The sequence below is a fragment of the Ornithorhynchus anatinus genome, chromosome 2 (genome assembly GCF_004115215.2).
Source record: "Ornithorhynchus anatinus isolate Pmale09 chromosome 2, mOrnAna1.pri.v4, whole genome shotgun sequence".
Taxonomy (NCBI): domain Eukaryota; kingdom Metazoa; phylum Chordata; class Mammalia; order Monotremata; family Ornithorhynchidae; genus Ornithorhynchus; species Ornithorhynchus anatinus.
This window is the reverse complement of record NC_041729.1, coordinates 25,453,786-25,481,716: the sequence shown is the minus strand read 5'-3', so window position 1 is coordinate 25,481,716 and position 27,931 is coordinate 25,453,786. Positions and strand designations below refer to the sequence as shown.

At 56.2% G+C, this 27,931-nt stretch overlaps 1 protein-coding gene across 2 annotated transcripts; it reads left to right on the top strand.

The window, feature by feature from the left end:
• Positions 1-849: 849 nt before the first annotated feature.
• B9D1 (B9 domain containing 1) lies at positions 850-27,931 on the top strand. 2 transcript variants are annotated; one of them, XM_029058389.1, is made up of 7 exons: positions 850-957; positions 6,658-6,726; positions 9,869-9,980; positions 11,416-11,512; positions 15,871-15,933; positions 25,016-25,083; positions 27,551-27,931. In XM_029058389.1, exons 1-7 carry the CDS (start codon positions 895-897, stop codon positions 27,799-27,801), a joined length of 723 nt encoding a protein of 240 aa, XP_028914222.1. In that variant the 5' UTR covers positions 850-894; the 3' UTR covers positions 27,802-27,931. The 2 variants fall into 2 exon arrangements, with proteins under 2 accessions (XP_028914222.1, XP_028914223.1); XM_029058390.2 differs by lacking the exon at positions 6,658-6,726 and having other exon boundaries at positions 853-957.

The window sequence follows — 27,931 nt, the reverse complement described above, 5'->3', positions numbered from 1 at the left end:
ATCCACTACGCCCTGCCGCTTCTCACAGATTCGGGCCTGCGGGGTTTAGTGGGGAGAAGGAAGGCAGGCAAGGCCAACGAGGTATTTATAATAATAATAACGATAACGTTGGTATTCGTTAAGCGCTCCCGGGGTCAGGCTCCCGGTTCATCCCCCTTTTCCAGATGAGGTCACTGAGGGCCCAGAGGAGCGAAGCGACTTGCCCAAAGTCACGCAGCTGCCCAAGTGGCCGAGCCGGGATTCGAACCCAGGATCCCTGACTCCCCAGCCCGGGCTCTTTCCGCTGAGCCACGCTCTTTGCGCTGAAAAACACGCCCAAATCATTACGATCATTATTACGGAGAAGCAGCGTGGCGCAGTGGAAAGAGCACGGGCTTTGGAGTCGGGGCTCATGAGTTCGAATCCCAGCTCTGCCACTTGTCGGCTGTGGGACTGTGGGCGAGTCACTTCACTTCTCTGCGCCTCAGTTCCCTCCTCTGTCAAATGGGGACGAAGACGGGGAGCCCCACGTGGGACGACCTGATTCCCCTGTGTCTCCCCCAGCGCTTAGAACAGTGCTCTGCACATAGTAAGCGCTTAACAAATACCAACGTTATTATTATTAATAATAGGAAATAGCAGGCCCCGCCCATCCGCGCCGTCCGTCTCTAGGCAACGCGGCCGGGAGCCACGGCAACCGGGCTCCGCCCCCGCGCGCGGGCGGGCGGGCTCCGCCCCCTCAGGAAGTTTGTCCCGCTCGTCGCGCCGTCCGTCTCTAGGCAACGCGGCCGGGAGCCACGGCAACCGCCCCCCGCCCCCTGAGGAGGTTTGTCCCCTCCGCCGCGCCGTCCGTCTCTAGGCAACGCGGCCGGGAGCCACGGCAACCGGGCTCCGCGCGGCCTCCCCGCGCCCGTCATGGCGGCCGGGGGCCCGTCCGCCTTCCTCCTCCTCGTCAACGGACAAGTGGAGAGCGCCGAGGTGAGGAGGCCGACCCCGCCACTGTGACGAGCGCCGCCAAGGAGAGATGATGACGATGATGACGCTGGTTAAGCGCTTACTGTGTGCCGAGCGCTCTTCTGATCGCACCCACCGTATTTCTTAGGCGCTCAGTACGTGCCCAGCACTGTTCTAAGCGCTGGGGGGGGGGACACAATAATAATAATGATGATGATGACATTGGTTAAGCGCTTACTATGTGCCAAGCGCTCTTCTGATCGCACCCACCGTATTTCTTAGGCGCTCAGTACGTGCCCAGCACTGTTCTAAGCGCTGGGGGGGGGGGAACAATAATAATAACGATCATGATGATGATGACATTGGTTAAGCGCTTACTATGTGCCAGGCGCTCTTCTAATGACACCGTATTTGTTAGGCGCTCAGTACGTGCCCAGCACTGTTCTAAGCGCTGGGGAGGGGGGAGACACTAATACTGATGATGATCATGATGATGATGATGACATTGGTTAAGCGCTTACTATGTACCAAGCGCTCTTCTAATCACACTGATCACACTCACCGAATTTGTTAGGCGCTCACTATGTGCCCAGCACTGTTCTAAGCGCTGGGGGGGACACTAACAATGATGATGATGATGATGACATTGGTTAAGCGCTTACTATGTGCCAAGCGCTCTTCTAATCACACCGTATTTGTTAGGCGCTCACTACGTGCCCAGCACTGTTCTAAGCGCTGGAGGGGGGGGGAAACAATAATAATAATGATGATCATGATGATGATGATGACATTGGTTAAGCCCTTACTATGTACCAAGCGCTCTTCTAATCACACTGATCACACTCACCGTATTTGTTAGGCGCTCAGTACGTGCCCAGCACCGTTCTAAGCGCTGGGGGGGGGGGAGACACTAATAATGATGATGATGATGATGACATTGGTTAAGCGCTTACTATGTGCCAAGCGCTCTTCTAATCACACTAATGACACTCACCGTATTTGTTAGGCGCTCACTACGTGCCCAGCACTGTACTGAGCGCAGGGGGTGGGGACGCTGATAATAATGACGACGATGACGATGGCACTGGTTGAGCGCTCACTACGTGCCAAACATTGAAAATAATCACACTATTCATACCGTATTTACTAGGCGCTCACTACGTGCCCAGCACTGTTCTGAGCGCTGGGGGGGGGGGGACGACACGCTGATAAATAATGACGATGATGACGATGGCATTGGTTAAGCGCTCACTGCGTGCCAAACACTGTTCTAATCACACTATTCGTACCGTATTTACTAGGCGCTCACTACGTGCCAAGCACTGTTCCGAGCGCCGGAGGAGAGACGATCATAGTAAGGATGACGACGATGGCACTGGTCGAGCGCTCGCTTCGTGCCGAACACTGTTCTGATGACAGTAATGATACGGTATTTGGCAGGCGCTCACTACGTGCCAAGCGCCGTTCTAATTCATTCATTCATTCGGTAGTATTTACGGAGCGCTTACTGGGTGCAGAGCACCGGACCGAGCGCTTGGAATGGACAGATGGGTAACAGACGGAGACGGTCCCCGCCCTAAGACGGGTTTACGGTCTAATCGGGGGAGACGGACGGAGGAGAACGATGGCGGTGAATAGGGTCGAGGGGAAGGACGTCTCATTAAAACGACGGCGACTAAATAGAATCGAGGCGACGCGCATCTCGTTGACAAAATAAATAGGGTGATGAGGATACATACGGTCGAGCGGGCGAGCACGGGGCCGAGGGGATGGGACGGGAGAGGGGGAGGAGCGGAGGGAGAGGGGGGAGAAGAGGGTTTAGCCGCGGAGAGGTGAGGGGGGGGGGGCAGAGGGAGCAGAGGGAGAAGGGGAGCTCAGTCTGGGAAGGCCTCTCGGAGGAGGTGAGCCCTAAGTAGGGTTTTGAAGAGGGGAAGAGAGGGAGTTCGGCGGAGGTGAGGAGGGAGGGCGGCCCGGGGCGAGACCGGGGCACGGCGAGGAGGCGGGCGGCGGAGGAGCGGAGCGCGCGGGCTGGGCCGGAGAAGGAGAGAAGGGAGGGGAGGTGGGAAGGGGCCGGGGGAGAGAAGACAATAACGACCGTGATGACGACGGCATCGGTTCAGCGCTTACGTTGTGCCACGCGCCGTTCTGATGATGACAGTAATGAGGCTCAGGGTATTTGCCAGGCGCTCACCGCGTGCCAAGCGCCGTTCTAAGCGCCGGGGGAGAGACGGTAATAAGAACGACGATGGCATTTCTTCGGCGCTTACCGTGTGCTAAGCACTGTCCTAATACCAGTGATGATACCTGCTGTATTTCTTAGGCGGCGGGGTGGTTATAATCACAGTGGCGTCTGTTAAGCGCTTACTCTGTGCCAAGCGCCGTTCTGAGAACAGTGATAACGCCACGTTCGTTAAGCGCTCCCTCTGCGCCCGGGGGAATCGTCATAACGACAACGATGGCATTTGTTAAGCGCCCACTGTGTGCCGAGCACCGTTCTAAGCGCCGGAGGGGGAGACGGGGTAATCAGGTCGTCCCAGGTGGGGCCGCCGGTCTTCATCCCCATTTGACGGGTGAGGGCGCCGAGGCCCAGGGGAGTGAAGTGACCGGCCCGGGGTCACGCGGCGGACCAACGGCGGAGCCGGGATTCGAACCCACGGCCTCCGGCTCCCGACCCCGGGCCCTTCCCGCCGCGCCGCCTCTTCCCAGATCCGAGGTCACCAGGTGGTCCCGCGTGGGGATCGCGGTCTTGATCCCCATTTTCCGGATGAGGTGACTGAGGCATAGAGCAGTTAAGGGACTTGCCCGAGGTCACAGCAGACGAGCGGGATTAGAAGCCATTCAGTCAGAGTTATCGAGCGCTCGCTGTGTGCAGAGCACTGGACTGGGCGCTTGGAATGGGCAGCTGGGCAACAGACAGAGACCGTCCCCGCCCCGCGACGGGCTCCCGCTCGGTGACCTCAGGCTTGCAAGTCCGGGCTCCTAATAACGATAATAATAATGTTGGCATTTGCTAAGCGCTTACCACGTGCAGAGCGCCGCTCCAAGCGCTGGGGGAGATACGGGGTCATCGGGTTGTCCCGCGTGAGGCCCGCAGGCTTCACCCCCATTTTCCAGATGCGGGAACCGAGGCCCGGAGAAGCGAAGTGACTCGCCCACGGTCGGCTGCCGGGCGGCAGAGCCGGGAGTCGAACCCGTGACCTGCGACTCCCGAGCCCGGGCTCTTTCCGCTGAGCCGCGTAAGCCGCTCAACTCCGTGCCGGACGCCGTACCGGGCGCTGGGGTGGGCACACAGCCGAAGCGGCGTGGCGCGGTGGAAAGAGCCCAGGCTTGCGAGCCGGCGGTCGTGGGTTCTAATCCCGGCCCCCGCCACCCGTCAGCCGGGTGAGTCTGGGCCGGTCACTTCGCTTCGCCTCGGTTCCCTCATCTGGAAAACGGGGATGAAGACCGGGAGCCCCGCGGGGGACAACCCGATGACCTCGTATCTCCCCCAGCGCTTAGAACGGCGCTCGGCACACAGTGAGCGCTTACCAAATACCGACACGATTATCGTTATTATTAACAGATGCCGTCGTTATTATCATTACTCTTTTGACCCCGTCGCTGCGTGGCTTAGCGGAAGGAGCCCGAGCCTGGGGGTCAGAAGGTCGTGAGCCCCACGTGGGGGGGGGGGTCGTATGTCCCCCGGCGCGCAGGACAGTGCTTGGCACATAGTAAGCGCCCACCAGCCCGGCCGTGGGCAGGGATCGTCTCCACCCGTTGCCGAATTGTCCATTACCAAGCGCTCAGCCCAGTGCCCTGCACGTCGTAAGCGCTCGATAAATACGATCGAATGAACGGATGAACAGATTCCGTGATTATTATCGTCATCATTATTCCAGTGGCAGAGCAGGGATCGAGTCCCAGCCTGTGCGCTTCCTTTTGGGCCACGCTGCTTTTGCCCGCTGGAAATGATAATCGCAGAGCGCGAGGGAAGGCGGGAGACCGTTACTCATTTTTCTGGTATTTTCTAGTGCTTTCTCTCTCGGCCCTCCGAGGCAGATGATTCCCTAAAAGTCTCTCCCCGCCGGACGGATAGCCTTAGATTATTTAAGACCCACGTGGGACCCCAGGGCGGCCGTAGACAAAATCCATTCTCAAAAACATCGCTGGAAAACGATCCGGCCTCCGACGTATCGCAGTCTGAGATCCGCGGCGATTCGGTTAATTTCCAAGTAAATATTTGGTACGGTGATTAATAATAATAATAATAATAATAATAATAATAATGTCGGTGTTTGTTAAGCGCTCACTACGTGCCGAGCACCGTTCTAAGCGCTGGGGTGGATGCGGGGGAATCGGGTCGACCCACGTGGGGCTCCCGGTTAATCCCCATTTTACAGATGAGGTAACTGAGGCCCAGAGAAGTGAAGTGACTCGCCCACGGTCACACAGCTGACGAGCGGCACAGCCGGGCGTCGAACCCGGCGCTGATTCCCCTATGTCTACCCCAGCGCTTAGCACGGTGCTCGGCGCATAGTGAGCGCTTAACAGATACCGACACTGTTGTTATCATTATTATTATTACCCATGACCCCCGACTCCGAAGCCCGGGCTCTTTCCACCGAGCCACGCTGCTTCCCCTATTGTTAATTATTAATCTGGATTATTAATATCCAGATGGACGGTCAGAGACACCACAGATCTTTTGGCAGGGTTCGGACGGATTGGAAACCAGCCTCTTTCACACTTTCCAAGTACTCAGTACAGTGCCCTGCACGGGGCAAGCGCTCAATAAACACGATCGAGTGAACCGAGTGGACTTTCATGACCAGACACGAGTTTGAAAAGGGAATTCTTTTCAGGGGGTCGAGCTTTAACGTACAGCGGGCGGGCGCGGGTGTCAAAAATGGGTTAAATTAAAAAAGACCTTAAAGATGCCGTAGCCATAAATGGGAATGAAGGGCTTTCGATGCCATTCGTGCGTTCGATAGTGTTCACTGAGCGCTTACTAGGTGCAGAGCGCTGGACTGAGCGCTCGGAACGGACAGCTGGGCAACAGAGAGGGACCAGCCCGGCCCGACGACGGGCTCGCGGTCCCATCGGGGGAGACGGACGGACAAAAACGAGACGGTTCAATGACGATAAATAGAATGAAGGGGACGGACGCCTCACTGACAGAATAAATAGGGGAATAAAAATATATGCAGATGAGCACAGGGCCGAGGGGAGGGGCAGGGAGACGGGGAGGAACGGAGGGAAAGGGGGGGAGTGCCAACCTCTGTAGACGGTGAATAATAACAGTCATCATCATGTCGGTATCCGTTAAGCGCTTGCCATGTGCGGAGCACCGTTCTAAGCGCTGGGGGAGATGCAGAGTCGTCAGGTCGTCCCACGCGAGGCTCCCGGTCTTCACCCCCATTTTCCAGATGAGGTCACCGAGGCCCAGAGAAGTGAAGTGACCTGCCCACAGTCACCCAGCGGGCAAGCGGCCGAGCCGGGATCCGAACCCGTGACCTCCGACTCCCAGGCCCGGGCTCTCTCCACTGAGCCGCGCCGCTTCTCTAGTCCCTCACCGTGGGCAGGGGACGTATCCGTTTATCGTTATATGGGACCGCGCGGGCGAGCGCCGTGGCCGCGGGAAGCGCTCGGTAAATACCCTCCGGATGAAGAAACGAAGCTCACGAGCCAGGCCCCGGATGCAGCCGACAAGGGTGAAATAAGGCCCGCGTGCGTTTGTTTTGGCAGTTTCCCGAGTACGACGACCTCTACTGTAAATACTGCTTCGTATATGGCCACGACTGGGCACCGACATCTGTAAGTGGATTTTAAGGCCTTTTACGTCCGATCCTTTCCGTTTTCGGTTTGTTTTTTTCTCCCCATCCTTCGTAGTTGCATTAAGGGTACGGGCTACGTTTCCGAACCCTCAGCGCGTCCGACGTTGTTTCCGTCGTCACGTATGAGTGATGTCTACTCGACGCCGAGGACGGTCAGTCTCGTCAGCCCGTCTCTATCCGTTGCCGAATTGTGGATTCCAAGCGCTCGGTACAGCGCCCTGCTTATAGGCAGCGCTCGATGAATACGATCGAATGAATGAATGAGTTACGTCATTTCTGCATGTAAAGCTTTCCCAGTCTGCCGAAACTCATTCCTTCATTCGTTCCGTATTCATTGAGCGCTTACTGTGGGCTAAGCGCTTGGGACGTACAGTCCGGCAACAGACAGGGACCGCCCCCGCCCGACGACGGGCTCGCCGTCTAAGCGGCCTGGCTCGGTGGCAAGAGCCCGGGCTTGGGAGTCAGAGGTCATGGGTTCGAATCCCGGCCCGGCCGCCTGTCGGCCGTGTGACCGTGGGCGAGTCACTTCACTTCTCTGGGCCTCAGTGACCTCATCTGTCCAGTGGGGATTAACTGTGAGCCCGGACAACCTGATGACCCTGCATCTCCCCCAGCGCTTAGAACGGTGCTCTGCCCGTAGGAAGCGCTTAACAAATGCCAACATTGTCGTTATTCTCATTATTAACGAACGGGGGAGACAGCAGAGCGAAACAGAACAAAACAAAAACCAGACAACATCATCAGGACACACTCGTCGTGTGCAGATAAACCCATCCTCCAGTTACGGGGGGAGTCCCTGGGCCGCGGTGGGCTAAGCGGTCCAGACGTCCCGGTTTTAATGATGATAACTGTGGGGTTTGTTAAGTGCTTTCCATATGCCAGGCACTGATCATTCATTCCTTCATTCACTCGTATTTATCCAGCGCCTACTGTGTGCAGAGCGCTGTCCCGAGCGCTTGGAAAGTAGAATTCGGCCACAGATAGAGACCATCCCCGCCCATCGACGGGCTCACGGTCCGAAGGGGGGAGACGGACAACGCAACAGAGCAAGTAGCGTGGCGTCGATATCATCAAGATAAATGGAATCGTAGATATACGTCATGAACCGAACGAGTAGAGTGATAAATAACACATACAAATATGCACAAGTGCTGTAAGCGCTGGGGTGGATACCGGCCATTCGGGTGGGACAGAGTCCCCGTCCCTCGTGGGCCTCACAGCCTGAAACCCCCTATTACAGATGAGGGGACTGAGGCCCGGAGAAGTGAAGTGACTTACCCAAGGTCACACAGCCGACAGGCGGCGAAGCCGGGATTAGGACCCAGGTCCTTCTGGCTCCCCGGCCCGGGGTCTCTCCGGCAGGGCGGGGCGGTCCCCGGAATTTACCCGACGGTCCTGCCCGCCGCGGGTTTTTCAGGGCGGGTTTTTGTGCTGAGAAACCGAGCCGTGGTAGGGACCCGGTCGCCTGAGAAATGAGAACATCCAGCCGAGATACAGCTCAGTTGGTGGAAGGGGTGAGGTAATAATAATAACGGTGGTGTCTGTTAAGTGCCTACGCTGTGCCAGGCACTGCGCTAGGCCCTGGGGTGGATACCGGCAAAGGGAGTCGGACACGTCCTCGATCCCCATTTCACAGGTGAGGGAACTGAGGCCCAGAGAAGTGAAGGGACTGGCCCACGGTCACACGGCCGACAAGCGCTGGGGGTCGGGATTAGAACCCGGGACCTTCCGACTCCCCAGACCCGGGAGTCTTTCAGGTCCAGGGCGGGCAGGGCGTACCCAGTAATAATAACGATAATGGCGTTGGTATCTGTTAAGCGCTTACTACGCGCAGAGCGCCGTTCTAAGCGCTGAGGGAGGTACAGGGTCTTCAGGGTGTCCCACGTGGGCCTCCCAGTCTTCGTCCCCCTTTTCCAGATGAGGTCACCGAGGCCCAGAGAAGTTAAGTGACTCGCCCACGGTCACACGGCTGCCAGGTAGCCGAGTCGGGATTCGGACCCGTGACCTCTGACTCCCCGTGTACTCTGAAGGGGAGTGGAAAGATCAGAAGGTAATATCGTGAAACGGTGCAAGCATTAGAAGTGAAAACTGGATCCTTCTCTTCCCGGACCAGTTCTCCAGCTTCGGGTCGGCCTCCCGGGAAGAGCCCAGGCCTGGGAGACAGAGGTCGCGGGTTCCGATCCCGGCTTTACCCCTTGCCTGCTGTGTGACCTTGGGCAGGTCACATGACTTCTCTGTGACCCCCCCGCCCCCCCCATCTGCAAAATGGGGGTTCAATTCCCGTTCTCCCTCCTGCTTAGACTGCGAGCCCCATGTGGGACCTGATTATCCAACGCACAGTACAGTGCTTGACACATGATGTCACTTAATGTGACATTATAAGTGACGTAAATAAGTGACATAATGTCACTTGTCACTGAGCACTCGCTAAATCCCCCTATTATCATTTATCGATCAGACCGTTCGGCCACTTGGCCCGTATTCTAAAAACTGTTTTTAGCTCTTATTTTGTTCTGCAGTGACTGAAAAGAAGTGTGTCATTGAAATAAATTCCAAATTCCTGTAAGCAGTCACCCACCGTATCCCCCAATCGGTTCTTGAAACCCGTGATACGTCCTCACGGGAAGAGGGTCAGAAATGGGAGATTGGTTCCTGAGCCGAGGTCAGGGGTCCTCTTTCATACCAGGTTTTTACCGATAAAGCCGGGGCAGAGTGTAAAGTTAGAGATCCGTGTCGTTCGGCGTACCTCAAAAGGTCGTAAGTCGAGGACGCCGGTTTTCCTTTGGTAAATGAGAATGTTTGGGAGTCACGTACACCGGCTGACCACCGACGTTTAGATTAGGAAACGCGTCACCCAGATCCTAGAACGAGTTAAAATGGTATTTGCTGAGCAAATACTATCAACCAGCAACCACAATTCAGAAGAGTCTTCTCTCGGAGGAGCGGAGTCTCCTAAGAGAAGAGGAGGAAATGTGGCCGCATCACAGCGTCTCAACGGGCCCTCATCCAAGCGGACCCGCGCGTTGTTGAAAGAGATTCAGCCTGACCCCTTGTCGATCAATATAAAAATAGGCGGACTGGCTCCCTCGGCGTCTTTGGTCAACGGTCGTCTCTCATCCTAGGGTTTAGAAGAGGGCATCTCCCAGATAACCTCGAAAAGCCACCGTCGGCAACAGTCCCTGGTGTGGAATTTCCCAGTCGACATCACCTTCAAAAGTACCAACCCCTTCGGCTGTAAGTAAAGCCCCCGGTCTGCGCGAACCGGAAAACTGGTCTGTTTTGGAATGTGGTGGAATTTTAGACTTGCCCGCGTAGCAAAACACGCAGAGGCCGGATTCTCAATCGCACAGTTCCTCGTTCCACCGCCCTCAAACTGGTAAAATACGAACAGAGTCGGCGGACCCGTTCCCTGCCCGCAACGAACTTACCGTCCCGAGCGCTCAGTACGGTGACGGGCACGTAGCGGTCAGTCTCACTGATGGCGGTTCCTCTGTTAAGCTCAGAAGAGAGAGGGTGAACGCGATGATGATGATGATGATGATGTTGGTGTTTGTTTAGCGCTTACTATGTGCAGGGCGCTGTTCTGAGCGCCGGGGGAGATAAAGGGGAACCAGGTTGCCCCGCGTGAGGCTCGCAGTTAATCCCCATTTCACAGATGAGGTCACTGAGGCCCAGAGAAGTTAAGCGACTCGCCCACAGTCCCACGGCTGACCCGCGGCCGAGCCGGGATTTGAACCCATGACCTCTGACTCCCGAGCCTGGGCTCTTGCCACCGAGCCACGCTGCTTCTCTAGAATGGCCACCCTTATTCCAGACAGATTAAAGGCTGTCCAGCCGACCCCACGTCTCCCCTCCGGCCTTGTGACTCCTCGAACCCCGCGGAGCCTTGGGTTTGAAACACTCTTTAACAATGTTGGTATTTGTTAAGCGCTTACTGTGTGCAGAGCACCGTTCTAAGCGCCGGGGGAGGTACAGGGTCATCGGGTCGTCCCACGTGAGGCTCCCAGTCTTCATGCCCATTTTACAGGTGAGGTCACCGAGGCCCAGAGAAGTGAAGTGACTTGCCCACAGTCACACAGCTGACAGTCTCCTTCTACGCTGAAAGTAAAGAACCCTAGAAGTCTAACTTAGGTGTCAGATCCAATTCCCTTTCATCTGTGGAAATTTTGAAAACGTTTTGTTCATTGCCCTTTCGGCGGGGGGGGGGGTGTTTACCATTTATTTAATCGGAAATGTCCCCGCTATTCATTCATTCATTCCATAGTATTTATTGAGCGCTTACTGTGTGCAGGGCACCGGCCTAAGCGCTTGGAACGAACAAGTCGGCAACGGCTAGAGACGGTCCCCGCCGAACCCGCGGCTGGAAGTCTCAGTGCGGATCAGAGCTCTGGGTTAAATTTGTCGATCTCCTTTCTTCAGGAGGCGCCAGCTCTCGAAAGCCAAGGGCCGTCAGTGCCGGTTTTAAAAGCCGTGACCTCGAGAGCTGTTTCTCCGCGCCTAATCCGAAAGCACCCGTCAAGCAAATTAAGCCGTCTCGGTCATCCCGGGGGCCATTTCAGTGCCTCCGATAAGATAACGCGCAGATTATTTTCCCGATTTCCGTCTCGGGCGAGCTGACCCGAAAGCACTTCCATTTACCTTTCCCGCCTAACGTTACATTCTCTCCCAGGGCCGCAGATAGTAATCAGTGTCTACGGACCCGATGTGTTTGGAAACGATGTCGTACGAGGCTACGGAGCGGTACACGTTCCTCTGACGCCCGGGCGGTAAGCGATTGCTTAACGTATCTGTTTTCGTCTTCTCCAGAAGCGTCGCCCTGTCCCTGCCGTCTTTCCGAGGTCGGGTCTGCCCGACCCAAGTTATCTTCATTTTCCTGAGCGTTCGCTGTGGGCGGGCTACGTGTGGCGTCATTTGGAAACACAGGGCAGAAAGAGAAGGTCCCATCTCTTCTCCTGAGGCGTTTTTAGAGAGTATCCCGGGGAAGACGGGGAGAAACGTGGCAAACCCAGAGTAGGAACAGTGTGGCCCAGTGATGGAGCAGGGGGTGTCCGTCCCGTTGATTCCGTCTGTCGTGATGAAACTGTCCTGTTCCCGTCCGTCCGTCCGTCTCCCCCGATTAGACTGTGAGCCCGTCAGAGGGCGGGGATCGTCTCTATCTGAGAAGCGGCCGGGCTCGGTGGAAAGAGCGCGGGCTTAGGAGTCGGAGGTCACGGGTTCCGATCCCCGCTCCGCTGCCGGTCAGCTGGGTGACCTTGGGCAAGTCACCTCGCTTCTCTGTGCCTCAGTTACCTCATCTGCCCGATGGGGATTAAAACCGTGCGCCCCACGTGGGACGGCCTGATCACCTCGTATCCCCCAGCGCTTAGAACGGTGCTTTGCCCACAGTAAGCGCTTAACGAACACCGCAGTCGATTTTATTTATTTATCTGTTGCCCAGTTGTCCATTCCAAGCGCTCAGTACAGTGCTCTGCACCCAGGAAGCGCTCAGTAGATACGACTGGATGACTGAATGAGTCGGGGGACCTGAGTTTTCATCCCGGCCGACCTCGGCCAAGACACCTCACTTCTCCGTGCCTCGGTGACCACATCTGCAAAATGGGGATTAAGACCGGGAGTCCCCCGTGGGACAGGGACTGCGTCCAACCCGCGTAACCTGTATCCACCCCAGCGCTTAATGCAGTGCCCGGCCCAGAGTGAGCGCTTAACAAATACCATTCGAAGCAAACAAGATAAAAACAAGAGTAAGAGTAGAGGAAACAAAAGATTTAAAACAAAAGTAGGCAACTAAACGATGGCGCGGATGCCAGGGTTGGGTGACGGGATCCCGTGACCGGAGAGAGGCGGGGATTCGTTCGGAAGCGGTCTGTTGGTCTGGCAGTGAGAGCCTAATTAATAATAATAATAATAATAATGACGTTGGTATTTGTTCAGCGCTTACTACGTGCAGAGCACCGTTCCGAGCGCTGGGGGAGATACGGGGTCATCGGGTCGTCCCACGTGAGGCTCACGGTCAATCCCCATTTTACAGAGGAGGTCACCGAGGCCCAGAGAAGTGAAGCGACTCGCCCGCGGTCACACGGCCGACGAGTGGCAGAGCCGGGAGTCGAACCCATGACCCCCGACTCCGAAGCCCGGGCTCTTTCCACTGAGCCCCGCTGCTTCCCCACGGAAAGAGCCCGGGTCTGGGAGTCGGAGGTCACGGGTTCCAGGCCCGGCTCCGCCCCTGGGCCTCAGTGACCTCCTCTGTAAAATGGGGATTCAGACTGGGCGCCCTAGGCGGGCCAGGAACTGCCCCCAACCCAATTAGCTTGTACCCCGGCGCTTAGTGCAGGGCTCGCCACGTAGGGCTTAACAGATACCACAGTTCTTATCACGTTGAAGTCCAAAACGTGGCCTGCCCTCGGTGGGCCTCCCCTCCCCTGCCGCTGGCCACCCCCGAGGAAGCGAAGGCGGAGGAGCGGGAGGTAGAAGATGCCCTGGACCGAGTTAGTAACAGTGACGTCGGTATTTCTTAAGCGCTTACTATGTGCCGAGCAGCGTTCTAAGCGCCGGGGGAGATACGGGGTCATCGGGTCGTCCCGCGTGAGGCTCGCGGGTCACCCCCATTTTCCAGATGAGGTCACCGAGGCCCAGAGAAGTGAAGTGACTCGCCCGCGGGCACCCGGCTGACGGGTGGCCCAGCCGGGAGTCGAACCCGTGACCCCTGACTCCGAAGCCCGGGCTCTTTCCACTGAGCCCCGCTGCTTCTCACGGGCCTGGGAGTCAGAAAGGCCCGAGTTCTAGTCCTGGCTCCCTCACTTGTCTGGGGTGTGACCTTGGGCAAGACACTTCACGGTGACCTCATCTGTAAAATGGGGATGAAGACGGCGAGCCTCACCTGGGACCACCCGATGACCCTGTATTCTCCCCCGGCGCTTAGGACGGTGCTGGGCACGTAGTAAGCGCTTAACGGATGCCAACATTATTATTACTTCGCTTCTCTGTGCCTTAGTTGCCTCACCTGCAAAATGGGAAAGTGGAGATTCAGACCGTGAGCCCCATGTGGGACACAGACTACGTCCGACCTGATCAGCTTGTTTCTACCCGCTGTGCTTGATGATAATGTCGGCATCTGTTAAGCGCTTACTATGTGCAGAGCGCCGTTCTAAGCGCCGGGGGGGGGATACGGGGTCATCGGGTGGTCCCGCGTGAGGCGCGCGGTCAATCCCCGTTTTACAGACGAGGGAACTGAGGCCCGGAGAAGTGAAGTGACTCGCCCACGGTCACACGGCCGCCGAGTGGCAGAGCGGGGATTCGAACCCATGGCCCCCGACTCCCAAGCCCGGGCCGTGGCCACTGAGCCACGCTGCTTGATACGGTGCCTGACGCATAATGAGCACTCAACCGATTCCATTTAAAAAAGAGCCTCCCGGAGGCAAGAGGAGATGCAGGATCGCAGATTAGACGACAGGGCAGAGTTAGAGAGCCCCGGGTGGGTGAGGGGCTGTGTCCAACCCGATTTCCTCACGTCCACCCCGACGCTTAGCGGAGTGGCCGGCGCGCGGTAAGCGTGGAACGGATGCCGCGATTATTATCGTGACTATTAGACCTGGGAGTTGACCGCCTGGAAGCGCTAGATGAAGGCACGGGAGCCCGGGAGCCCTTTGAGAAAGCAAGGAGAGCGAGAAGAGCAGGGCGACCAGAACGGTAAGCGCCCACTAGATACGATCGAAGGAGCGAACCTCGCGGGACACCCGCGGTTAAGGGAGGAGGGGCGGCCACCGCCCCCGCCGCCCGACCCGGCCCCGGCTTTAGGCCCGGGTGGGCGAGCGGGGCCGTCGGCGAAGGGAAGGAGAGCGAGGGAGGCTGATTGGAAAATAAAATAGGTCGGCTGGCGGAGCCGAGGGCACGGGAGGAGAGGTACCGTGTCGGGGACTGTGGAGAAAGGGAGAAGGTCAATCTGGCGGGCGGGGATGATAACGTTGGTATTCGTTAGGCGCTTGCTATGTGCCGAGCCCTGTTCTGAGCGCCGGGGTGGACGCGGGGGAATCAGGTTGGCCCGCGTGGGGCTCGCGTGGGGCGAGGCGGAGAGATTGACTCCGCGGCGGGATCGCAGCCCAGACGTCCGGGGCCGGTCGGGCGGATCGCGGTCAAGTCGGCAGACGGCGGGACACGGCGTATCCCGGATTGGCCGCGGGACCGGCGGCTCCCCGGCACCGTCGTAAGACGGCGGCGGTTTTTCCCGCCTCCTACGCAGCGGCGGGGCCCTTGCGTTTCCACGGCGCAGACCTCTTTCCCTGCAGGGATCGGGGCGTTGCGGATTCACTCCGGGGAACCTTCCATCCTCTGACTCGGGTGAATGTTCCGGAAACGCACCTCCCGAAAGTGCCCGAAAACCGCGCCTTTTATTCGGGGCTGGCTCTCGGCGGCGTCCGGTGGTCGCCACTCGTGGCGGGAGAACCGCTGATGGCGTCCTTTGCCACCGGGGCGTCGGAGAACGTTTCAGTTCAACTCTCCGACCTGGCGTATGTCCCGCGGGACTCTCCGACCCCGAAGACGGTCTTTTCTTCATTTCAGCGGCGTCGCCGTGTCCTGGGTTTGAAGTGTATTCGGTTTTCGGTTTTTTTGACCCCCCCCCAAGTGCTCTACGCTCGCGTTATCGAGGGGAGAGCCTTTACCTGCGATGCGGCACCGAGGCTCAGATTCAGATCGGGTGAAGGAGGAATACTGTAGCTTATAAATCTTCCGCTGGGCGGTTGCATGGGGCTCAGTCTTTCAGTCGCTCTGTGTGCTCTGCACATATAGTAAGCGCTTAACAGATACCGTCGTTATCAGCAGATCGGAAGGTTATTGATGTCTCTTCGGTAAGTGCTGGGGAAATGCACTTACCGAAAGCCGCCTCCACCTCCCAGAGGGAAGACTAGGGTCCAGTGTGGACTATTTTCGCTTTGTAAAATCTGCGTTCTTTTGCATCTTAGGCTGACCTGTGGCCAAAAAACAAAAAAAAGAAAGTGTCGATTCCATCACAGGTGTTTATATTACGGTTTTGCTCTGTGGGTCCTTGACGGCTGTAAATCACGCTGTCATTATCTACCCCTGGGACCATTTCATAAGTAACATTTCTCTTTTATAACTGTCCTTTCAGACACAGAAGGACCATTCCGATGTTCGTACCCGAATCGACATCGAAGTTGCAGAAGCTGACAAGGTAATATCGAAACGTCAACCGCAGAGGGCGAGAACGCTCGATACGGAATCGGGCCACTCTTCTAGTTTCAGTATCCCTCTTTCCCAGTGAGCCGCCATTTGAATTTCCCTGGTAATAATAATAATAATAATAATAATGTTGGTATTCGTTAAGCACCTACTATGTGCAGAACACTGTTCTAATATTAATATTATTTTCCCAAAGTAATTGCTCCTTTTGAATACACTGATGAATCTGGGAGTCAGGACAACCCGACCTCTGTGAGAACCAAGGATGTATATATTTTGGGAACCTAGAGGCTTTAACACTGGATCTCTCCGATCTAATTTTGCACAGATTCCATTCAGTAGTATTTATTGAGCGCTTACTCTGTGCAGAGCACTGTACTAAGCGCTTGGAATGGACGGATCGGTCACAGCGTACAAATGAAACCCCGTTTCTGTTATGGAGCAGAAAGAGGCCAATTGTGGAATTTTCTGAGTTATATTTTGAGGTGGTCGGGGAACCTGTCGGGATTGGCTCAGTTAGTTGTGGCATTAATGAGATTAGGATTTAGAAAAGGCGCAACGGCGGTAAGGCCGATGGCTTCCGTTTCTGAAGACGGCAGTTCAGTTGATTCTGGGGGTTAGGGTCTATGGATTCTGACAAATTTGATATTGGCCTTTGGTCACAATCGCAGCTACAACTAGTTTCCTCTGTTGCCAGAAGCCAGATGCTTTCCTTAAAGAACAATAATAATAATAACGTTGGTATTTGTTAAGCACTCGCTGTGGGCAGAGCACTGTTCTAAGGGCCGGGGTAGATACGGGGTCGTCAGGTCGTCCCACGTGAGGCTCCCCGTCTTCATCGCCATTTTCCAGATGAGGGAACTGAGGCCCAGAGAAGTGAAGTGACTTGCCGAAATCTCTCAGCTGTTCCTTCAGAAATTCAAGTGTGTGCAGACATACGAAAGGAGATGTTTCTGTTGTCCCCGACTTCTCGATATCGATATTTATAATTAAATATCTCAGAGCTGTAATTACTTGACCTTTTCCAGATCTCTCTGTTGCACAATTGTCTAGGGGTTTCGAAATAACCAGTGAGTTGAGCAAAATGATTGGAAGCAGTGGCGCGGTGCTCGAAGAGATTGTGTTTTTTTCATTTCATTGGAAGAGACGGGAAAGACCGGACGTTAAATAGCGATATTCAGTGTGCTGTCAGTGTTTTCAAGCTTAATCGTAGCCGACCTTAGTCTTTCTGCCCATGCTAGCATTTCCGGTTATTAGTTAGGCTGGTAAAAATGCCTTCACGTAACCGGGACGCGGAATTCAGGCAGATTAAAGGTTTCTCCAGCAGCACGAACTTCGAAGTAACCGCCTTCTTTTGGATTATGTACTTGCAACGCGATCGCTGCACTCATGTCACGTTATAATTGTCATTCTTGTATCTGTTAAGCACTTACTATGCGTCAAGCACTGTTCTAAGCGCTGGGGTAGATTCCGTTTAGGTCCAGCACGGTCCCCGTCCCCCACGGGGCTCACGGTCTAAATAGGCGGGACGGGTATCGAATCCCCTGCCTACAGTCGAGGAACCGAGGCACAGAGAAGGGAAGTGACTCGGCCACGGTCGCGCAGCCGGCGAGCGGCGGAGCCGGGATTAGAGCCCAGGGCCTCTGACTCCCTGGCCCGCGGCCTCCTCACGAGGCCGGGCCGCTTCTCCCTCAACATTTGGCCACGAGGAAGAGATGACCCGGGAGAGCATTCAAAGCCCGTGAAAAGGAGAACGACCCCCTCTGTTCTCTGAGGCGGATGGCGAGACCACGACAGTTGCCGCAAGCGGCACGTGGTGTTTGTTTCTTTCTAAAAAGGTATTTTCTCAGCACCCTCTTCCAGCCGCTGGACCGATCGCCGGGGTAGATCCAGGCCAATCTGGTGGGACACAGGCCACGTCCTCCGGCCCGGTCTTAAGCTCCATTTTACAGATGAGGCAACTGGGGCCCGGAGGAGTTAGGAGACTCGCCCGAGGTCGCACGGCAGGCAAGCGGAGGAGTCAGGATCGGAACCTGCGTTCCGCCGACTCCCCAGCCCGTGCTCTTTCCGCCGGGCTCTACCTCCTCCCTTCCTCTACCTGATCGTCCTTCGGCGGTAGATCTGAGACGGCAGCTGCGCACGGTCCGGTTAGGCTCTCGCTGCGACCCCACCGGCATTTTGAATTAGGGCAGCGCTGCAGAGCCGCGGTAATCGAAACCGCGGCCGGGCGGCCCAGCGGCGACCCCCCCCCCCCCCCACCTGGTCCGTTGGAAACGAGGCAGAGGGCAGAGCCGGATTAGAACCCGGGTTCTGACTCCCGGCCCCACGCGCTCTCCGCGAGGCCCCCCCCCGCGAGCCGTTGCTCGCTTTCTCTTACGATAATCGTAATAATGAGACGACGGTGGTATCGGTTAAGCGCTCGCTGGGGTACCGAGCACCGTTCCAAGCTCCGGTGATCGACACGGTGGCAGTCAGGTTGTCCCCCGTGGGGCTCCCGGTCTTCATCCCCATTTTCCAGAAGCGGTCACTGAGGCCCAGAGCAGTGAAGTGACTCGCCCAAAGTCACCCAGCTGACACGGGGCGGAGCCGGGATTAGAACCCGCGACCTCTGCCTCCCCAGCCCGGGCTCTTTCCGCTAAGCCCCGCTGCTTCTTACGGTGCTCAGTCACTTGGAGTTGGCCAGGTTTCAAGCGGGTCCGAGACCTCGAGAAGGAGGTTTCCCAAGTCAGTCGTAGGCTGGCGTGGTGAAAGCAGCGTGGGGCTCAGTGGAAAGAGCCCGGGCTGGGAGTCGGAGGTCATGGGTTCGGATCCCGGCGCTGCGACTGTGGGCGGGTCACTTCACTTCTCTGTGCCTCGGTGACCTCATCTGTAAAATGGGGGTGAAGACCGTGAGCCTCGCGTGGGACCGCCTGGTGACCCTGGATCTCCCCCAGCGCTTAGAACAGGGCTCTGCACACGGTAAAGCGGCTTAACAAATACCAACATCATTATTGTTAAAAACAGCGCTTGGCACATTGTCAAGCGCTGACCAAGGCCATCATTATTATTTAAAAAACTACCAGAGAAAGCAGCACAAACCTGGAAGCCCTTTCTTTTTGATAAACACAAGGCAAACTGTTATGACAGAACGCCACCGTGTCTGCCAGTGGTTTTGCCAGCTAATTCTTTGTCCCTTTGTTTCTTCTAGAGTTTTTGTAAAAATCAGTCGACAGAATCTTGGCGTGCTTTTGCGTGCCAAGCACTGTACTAAGTGCTCAGGAAAGTGCAATAGAACAGAGTTGGTAGATAATGATAATGTCGGTATTTGTTACGCGCTTACTACGTGCAGAGCGCTGTTCTAAGCGCTGGGGTAGACACGGGGGAATCAGGTTGTCCCGCAGGAGGCTCCCGGTCTTCATCCCCATTTTACAGATGAGGTCACCGAGGGCCCGAGAAGTGAAGTGACCTACCCACAGTCACAGCTGACAAGCGGCAGAGCCGGGATTCGAACCCGTGACCGCCGACTCCCAAGCCCGGGCTCTTTCCACTGAGCCGCGCTGCTTCTCCGCGATCCCGGCCTACCGGGGAGGAGGAGAAAGTAGCGTGGCCCCGTGGAGAGAACGCGGGCCTGGGAGCCAGAGGGACCCGGGTTTCCCATCCGCGTTCTGCCCCTCGGCCCCTGTGCGGCCTCGGGCAAGTCGCCCTAACTGCTCCGTGCGTCGGTTACCTCTTCTGCAAAATGGGGATTAAGATTTGCAGCGTGGCTCAGCGGAAAGAGCCCGGGCTTGGGAGTCAGAGGTCACGGGTTCGACTCCCGGCTCTGCCGCTTGTCAGCCGGGGTGACTGTGGGCGAGTCACTTTCGCTTCTCTGGGCCTCAGTTCCCTCATCCGTAAAATGGGGATGAACCGTGAGCCTCACGTGGGACAACCCGATCACCCTATATCCGCCCCAGCGCTCTAGAACAGCGCTCTGCACGTAGTAAGCCCTTAACACATACCGACGTTATTATTATAATACACTCCGTTATTATTATTATTATTTAATACCCTTTGCCAGTGAAGGCAGATTTCTCTTCCGCTGCTTTCTGTAAAAACCACACGAGTTAAAAACCTTTTTTTAGACGTGCAGAAGGGTTTCGTTCCTCCCGAGGAAATTTGGGGTTGTTTTGCTTGCCTCCTCCCTCTTCACATTTCCTGGGAGGTTGGGATTACGAGGAAGGTGAGAGTTGAGAGATTGCTCAGCTGTTAGGGGAAGCGTGTTGGAAGTGTCGTTCTCTTCGCCCGGAGAACCCGTGTGAGAATCTCCTGTAACGGCGTTAACTTCGTTAAACTTCCGCGACATCAGACCGAGGAGAGCAGAAACGGTCACCTCAGACATAAGGTACTAGGCGCAAGTCACTTCGCTCGCCTGGGCCTCCGTTCCCTCATCTGTAAGATGGGGATTCATACTTGTCAGCTGTGTGGCTGTGGGCAAGTCACTGCGCTCCTCTGGGCCTCCGTTCCCTCATCGGTAAGATGGGGATTCATACTTGTCAGCTGTGTGGCTGTGGGCAAGTCACTTCGCTTCTCTGGGCCTCCCGTTCCCTCATCGGTTAAGATGGGATTAAGACTGTGAGCCTCACGTGGGACGACCCTGATCACCCCGCATAACCCAGCGCTCAGAACAGTGCTCTGCACCTAGTAAGCGCTTAGTAAATACCAACGTTATTATTTACCGTGAGCCTCACGCGGGCAGGGTCTGTGTAAAGCTTCTATCTACCCCGGCCGCTTAGAACAGGGGCCTGACATAGTAAGCGCTTAACCGTGGCCCAGTGGAAAGAGCCCGGGCTGGGGAGTCCGAGGGCACGGGTGCGAATCCCGGGCCCTGCCGCTCGTCGGCTGTGTGACCGTGGGCGAGTCCCTTCACTGGGCCTCGGTGAACCTCATCTGGAAAATGGGGATGAAGACCGGGAGCCTCACGGGGGACAACCCGATGACCCTGTATCTCCCCCCCCAGCGCTTTAGAACAGTTGCTCTGCACGTAGTAAGCGCTTAACAGATACCAACATTATTATTATTCTTAACAAGTATCATCATTATTATTATTAGAGAAGCGGTTCCAAATGAGAGCTTACTGTGTTCTCTAGAAGAAAGCGGCAGCAGCGTGGCCCAGTGGGTACGAGCATGGGCCTCCAGGGTCCAGAAGGACCTGGGTTCTAATCCCAGCTCCTCCGTTTTCTCTGCTCTGTGCCCTTGAGCGAGTCGCTTAACTTCTCTCTGCCTCTGTTTCCTCCTCTGTAAAATGGGGCTTTTAAGGACTGAGCCTCGAGGGGGACGGAGAGTGTTCCAACGCGGCCGCGGCTCAGAGGAAAGAGCCCAGGGCTTGCGGAGGCGGGGGTCAATGGGTTCGAATTCCCCACTCTGCCACCTGGCAGCCGTGTGACCGTGGGCAAGTCACTTCACTTCTCGGTGCCTCAGTTCCCTCATCCGGAAAGTGGGGATGGAGACCGTGAGCCTCACGTGGGACAACCCCGACGACCTGTATTCTCCCCCAGCGCTTAGAACGGTGCTCTGCACCTAGTAAGCGCTTAATACCGACATTATTATCACTTTACCCAAGTGCTTAGAACGGTGCCTGGCATGAGCTCATCGCGGGCAGGATTGTCACTGTTAATTGTCGTATTGTTGCTTTCCCGAGCGCTTAGGACAGTGCTCTGCACCCAGTAAGTGCTCAGTAAAGAAGACTGAATGAAGGAAATGAAATCGTAAGCGCTTATCTATAGTATTTGTCGGACACGGAAAGTAATCACATTGAACGACCTGACTTGCTTGTCGTAAAAAAAAAAACCCTTAGGAAAAAACCAGTGGTGAAGAGCTTTGAAAAACCAGACCATTCTTTCTAACCGTTGTCGGGGAAAGTTGACGAAGACCTGATTTGAGGGCAGAGCCGGGAGGGGAGAGCTCAGGAGGAGGAGAGAGGGCAAGATGTAGGTCAGGAAAAGAAAGGAGAGGAAAGAGAGGAAAGTTTCGATCTTTCACTGAATTTAATATTGAACCCTTTTCTTCAGTTTGCTGTCCTTCGTGTACCTCACTGTGCCAGCTGGTAGCAGCCTGGCCTAGTGCAAAGAGCACGGGCCTGGGAGTCGGGGGCCCCGGGCTTTAATCCCGACTCCGCCAACGGCTTGTTGGGTGACCTTGGTCAGGTCGCTTCACTTCTCTGGGCCTCCCGTTTTCCCCGTGGTAAATGGGATTAAATAATAACAACAGTAATAACGTTGGTATCTGTTAAGTGCTTACGGTGTGCAGAGCACTGTCGCGGGCCTATACAGGGTAATCGGGTGGTCCCACGTGAGGCTCCCCGTCTTCATCCCCGTTTTCCAGATGAGGTCACTGAGGCCCAGAGAAGTGAAGTGACTTGCCCACCAGTCACGCAGCTTGCCAAGCGGCGGCGCGGGATTCGACCCGGGCGACTCGGACTCCCAAGCCCGGCTCTTTCCAGCTTCTGTCCTCCCTTCCTCCTACTTAGACTTGTGAGCCCCATGCGGGATAGGCCGGTGTCCAACCCGCTTTACTTACGTCGACCCCCAGGGCGCAGGAGGTGCTTGGACACACGGTAAGCCCTTACCCCGATAACGGTAATAACAAACAACAATAATAATCTAGAGCCGTGGATGTGAGAATATTCTCTTCCTGGATGCAGCAGCTGGCCTAGGGGAAAGAGCCCGGGCCTGGGGAGTCAGAGGACCTGGGGCTTCGCGTCCAGCTCCGCCCCTGTTTGCTGTGTGACCTTTGGTCAAGCCACTTCACGTGGTCTGTGCCTCCGTTTCCTTATGCTGTAAATGGGGTTAAGACTGTGAGCCTTCCCGTGGGGCCTGTGGAAAGTTTGTATTCTCCCCCAGCGCTTAGAAAAGTGCTTGACATAGTAAGTGCTTAACAAGTATCATCATTAGGAAAGCAGCGTGGCTCAGTGGCAAGAGCCAGGGCTTGGGGGTCCGAGGTCACGGGTTCAAATTCCCAGATCAACACTTGTCAGCTGTGTGACTTTGGGCAAGTCACTTACCTTCTCTGTGCCTCAGTCCCCTCATCTGTACAAATGGGGGTTAAGACTGTGAGCCCCCGGGGTGGGGACAACCTGATCACCTTGTCATCCCTTCCCGGGTGTTTAGAACAGTGCTTTGCACACCAGTAATCGCTTAAACAAATGCATTATCGTTATTTATTATCATTAGAAGAAGCGGGCGTGACTCAGTGGACAGAGCCCGGGGCTTAGGAGTCAGAGCTCATGGATTCGAATCCCGGCTCCCGCCACCTGGTCAGCTGGGTGACTTTTGGGCAAGTCACTTCACTTCGCCGGCGCCTCAGTTCCCTCATCCGTTAAAATGGGGATGAAGACTGCGCAGCCTCACGTGGGACAGCCCGATTTACCCTGTGTCTGCCCCAGCGTCAGGACAGTGCTCGGGCACAATAGTAAGCGCTTACAGATACCAATTTTATTTATTATCTATACTTCCCCTCTCGGAGTTTCCACCGGTTTTGAGAGGAGAACCGGCCCCTTGCAGCTTCCAGATAACTGTCCGGGCGGAAATCAGGTGGGGGAGCTGCCCGGGATGTGGGTGTTGAACAGCCGTGCACTCCTTGCGGAGACTCTGGGAAAACCCCAAACGGCTCACGTGCGCCTCTCCCAAATCCCACACCGTGTCCCGCCGTAGTCCGTGCACCACTTGTTCTCCGCGTACCCCTAGGCTACGTGCCCTGTACATCCCTTTCCCCCGATGATAATCACGGTATCGGTATTTGTCAGGCGCTTACTATGTGCCAGGCACTGTACTAAGGGCTGGGGTGGATACAAGCAAATGGGGTTGGACACAGTCCCCGTCCCAGGTGGGGGCTCACGGTCTCAATCCCCATTTTCCAGATGAGGGAACTGAGGCCCAGAGAAGCCAAGTTCATTCATTTATTCATTCAGTAGTATTTATTGAGCGCTTACTATGAGCTGAGTGCTTGGAATGGACAATTCGGCAACAGAGACGATCCCTGCCCAATGACGTGACCTGCCCAGGGTCGCCCTGCAGACGAGTGGCAGAGCCGGGATTAGAACCCGTGACGACCTGACTCGCAGGCCCGGGCTCTAGCCACGGCGCCATGCTGCCTCTCAGGTGTACCGCCTTGCTCCACGTACCCCTGTGCTGCGCTGCCGGATCGTCTTTCTACGGAAACGCTCCGGCCCGTCGCTCCCCTCCTCAAAAACCTCCACTGGTTGCCCGTCAACCTCCACACGGAACAAAAACTCCTCACTCTCGGCTTCCAAGCTCTCCGTCCCTTTGCCCCCTCCCACCTCTTCCTCCCTTCTCTCTTTCCACCGCCCACCCCGCACGCTCCGCTCCTCCGCCGGCCCGCCTCCTCGCCGTCCCCCGTTCACGCCACGTCCGCCGTCGACCCCCGGGCCGCGTCCTCCCGCGGTCCCGGCAACGCCCTCCCTCCTCACCTCCGCCAAAACTCTCTTCTTCCCCCTTCAGAGCCCCTGCTGAGAGCTCACCCTCCTCCAGGAGGCCTTCCCACGCTGAGCCCTCCCTTTCCTTCCCGCCCTCTCCGCATCCCCCTTCTCCCGCTCTCTGCTCTCCCGCTTCCCTCCCCACAGCCCCTTGTGCCTATTTGTATATATTATTTATTAACTCTATTTTGTTAATGATGTGCACATATATCTAGGATTCTATTTATCTTGATGGATACCGGACGCCGGACTACTCGTTTTTGTCGTCCCGTCTCCCCCGTTTAGACTGTGAGCCGTCGTTGGGCGGGGTGGTCTCTATCTGTTGCCCAACTGGACATTCCAAGCGCTTAGTACAGTGCTCCGCGCTCAAAAAATACCACTGAATGAACGAGAAGGGCCGAACCCCTGGCCCTCCGAAGCCCTGTAGCACACTAACCCCTAGCGACGGGCAGCTTTTTAACCGGGCCCACCCATTTGGAGGCGGGAAGATTTCAGGGATTTCCTCATGGGAATCCGAAGGCCTCAGCTGAGGAGCGCCGACACGCAACAACACGATTCGACGTCTTTGGCTGGGATTTAAAGAGACCCTCTCGCTGACCTAACTCCGCTTCTTTCGTCTTCCAAGCTGGCTCATGGGACGGCGCCCCGAGTTCACGGATCCCAAGGTGGTCGCCCAGGGAGAGGGCCGAGAAGGTAAAATTTACCCTGGGACTCTGGTAAACGTCAAGAGTCTGGACCCCGGACTCCGGTCGATGAACCGTGAAAGATTAGGCCTTTCAGCCCTCGGAAAGCATTCGTTCATTTAACAATAATAACGTCGGTATTTGTTCGGCGCTTACTGTGCGCAGAGCGCTGTGCTAAGCCCTGGAGGAGATACAGGGTCATCAGGTGGTCCCACGTGAGGCTCACCGTCTTCATCCCCGTTTGGCAGATGAGGTCACCGAGGCACAGAGAAGCGAAGTGACTTGCCCGCAGTCACACAGCTGACAAGCGGTGGAGCTGGGATTCGAACCCATACCCTCCGACTCCCAAGCCCGAGCTCCTTCCACAGAGCCACGCTGTGGCACTGGGAAAATAAGCACCGAGCGGCAGCCCGGGCTTAGAACGGGTCGGGTTTTCAAGAGATTTCCATTTTAAAGCACCCGGTTTCCCTCGCTCTTGCCGCCAGTTTGCGTCTACGTCGTGATGGGCCAAAAAGAAGTGTCGGATTCCGAGCCGCGAGAGGCCGTTTTCGTCCTAAGAGTCCGATCCTCTGCCCAGCGATGGGCCGTCAGTCCGTCGGTTGAGCGCTTACCGTGTGCAGAGCGCTGTACCGAGCGCTTGGGAGAGTAGACGATCAACAGACGCACTCCGTGCCCACAGGCGAGTTTAACCGTTCCGATAATCGGGGAGTAGGGGCGGGCTCCAGTTTTGCATTTTTGATTTTGGGGGTGGCGAATGGGGGGCAGAGCTTGGAGGGGAAAGGAGAGCAAACGTTGCGGGAGGGGGGGGGAGAGAGGCCGGGAAGAAAGGGGGGACGAAGATCATTGAGGGAGGAAGGGCAGGGGAGGGGAAGGAGGAGGAAGAGAGGTGCTTCTGGGCAGTCCTGTCTCCTCCTCCTCCTTCCTGCATCACCTCAGCTGCCACTGGTTTCCCCCTCACCAGGCCTTTGGCGTTCACTGAATTCATTCATTCTGTCTTATTTATTGAGCGCTTACTGTGTGCAAAGCAACTGCACTAAGGCACTTGGAAGAGTGCAGTATATCAGTAGACACATTTCAGGCCCACGAGGAGCTCACGGTCTAATGAGGCGTTGGCTGAGAGCAAGGTTCCTTCCTGGGCCCGGAGAAGAGGAGGAGGAGGAGAAAGGAGGGGAAGAAAGAGGAAGAGGAGGAGCAGGAGAGGCGAGGAGGAGAAGAGGAAAAGGAGGAGGAGGAGGAGAAGGAGGAGGAAGAGAAGGAGGAGAAGAGGAGGAGCAGAAGAAGAGGAGGAGAAGGGAGGAAGAGGAGGAGGAGAGAGGAGAAGAGAAGGAGGAGGAGAGGGAGGAAGGAGGAGGAGGAGCAGAAGGAGGGAGAAGAGGAGAGGAGGAGGAGCAGAGAGGAGAGGGGGAGAGGAGGAGAAGAGGAGAGGAGGAGGAGGAGCAGGAGGAGGGAGGAGAGGGGAGGAGAAGGAGGAGGAGGGGGGAGGAGAGGAGAAGAGAAGGGAAGGAGGAGGAGCAGAGGGAGGAGGAGAGGAGAGGAGAAAGAGGAGGAGAGGAGGAGGAAGAGGGAGACGAGGAGGAGGAAGAGGAGACGAGAGAGGAGAAGGAGGAGGAGCAGAAGAGGAGGAGGAGAAGAGAAGGAGAAGAGGAGGAGGGGAGGAAGAGGAGAAGAGAAGGAAAAGGAGGAGGAGCAGAAGAGCAGAAGAGGAGGAGGAGGAACAGAGGAGGAGGAGAGGAGGAGGAAGAGGAGACGAGGAGGAAGAGGAGACGAGGAGGAGGAGGAGCAGAAGAAGAGGAGGAGGAGAAGAGGAGGAGGAGCAGAGAGGAGGAAAAGAGGAGGAGGAGAGGTCCACTCACCTCTCCCCGCCCGATCCATGTCCCTGCCTGGCTCCCGGATTTGGGGTGGAGAGGGTCCCTGCGTCCCATGGAGTCGGCTCCTGTGTCAGAGAATATCCATCGGTGGTATTTATTGAGCACTTCTCATGTGCAGAGCACTGAACCAAGTGTTCGGGAGAGTACAAAGGAATTAGCAAACATGTTCCCTTCTCATAACGTACTTACCGTCTAGAGGGGGAGACGGACAGTACTAGCAGTAATTTATAATAGATGACTTAAAGATGTATGCATAAGTGCGGTGGGGTTGGGGGTGAGGCAAGCAGCGTGGCTCAGTGGGAAGAGCCCGGGCTTGGGAGTCAGAGGTCATGGGTTCGAATCCCCGCTGGGCCGCTTGTCAGCTGTGTGACCTTGGGGCAAGTCACTTCACTTCTCTGGGCCTCAGTGACCTCATCTGTAAAAGGGGGATGAAGACTGGGCGCCTCACGTGGGACAACCCGATGACCCTGTATCTCCCCCAGCGCTTAGAACGGCGCGCTGCACGTAGTCAGCGCTTAACAAATACCAACGTTATCACTCTCGGGCCGGTGAAAAAAATCCCCCCCCACCTCAGCCACAGATTAACGCCCTTTCTCCCTCCGCCTCTAGTGACAAGAGTGCGCTCTCAAGGATTTGTTACCATCTCATTAAACGTGGTGACGAAAGACTTGAAGAAGTTAGGCTACGAACCGGGTCCTCCGACGCGCGAAGCTGCTCGGCGACGGCCGGCTCAGAGGGGCCGCCTAAGTGAGAAACCCGGACTCTCCGTGCCGAAGGAACACCGCCCTTTCCCGGGAAGCTTCCGAGTTCAGACTCGATTCCTCTTACACCCCCTGGGGCTACTGCATTTGCTTCTCTAGACCGTCAAAACCCGACAATCCCAAACTCACCGGGATCTGTACTTCGGTACCGTTGTGTGACGTTACCTCGGATGACGTAGCCAATGATTTTTGTTAAATAAACGTTTACGTTCCCCGAGGGCCAAGTCTT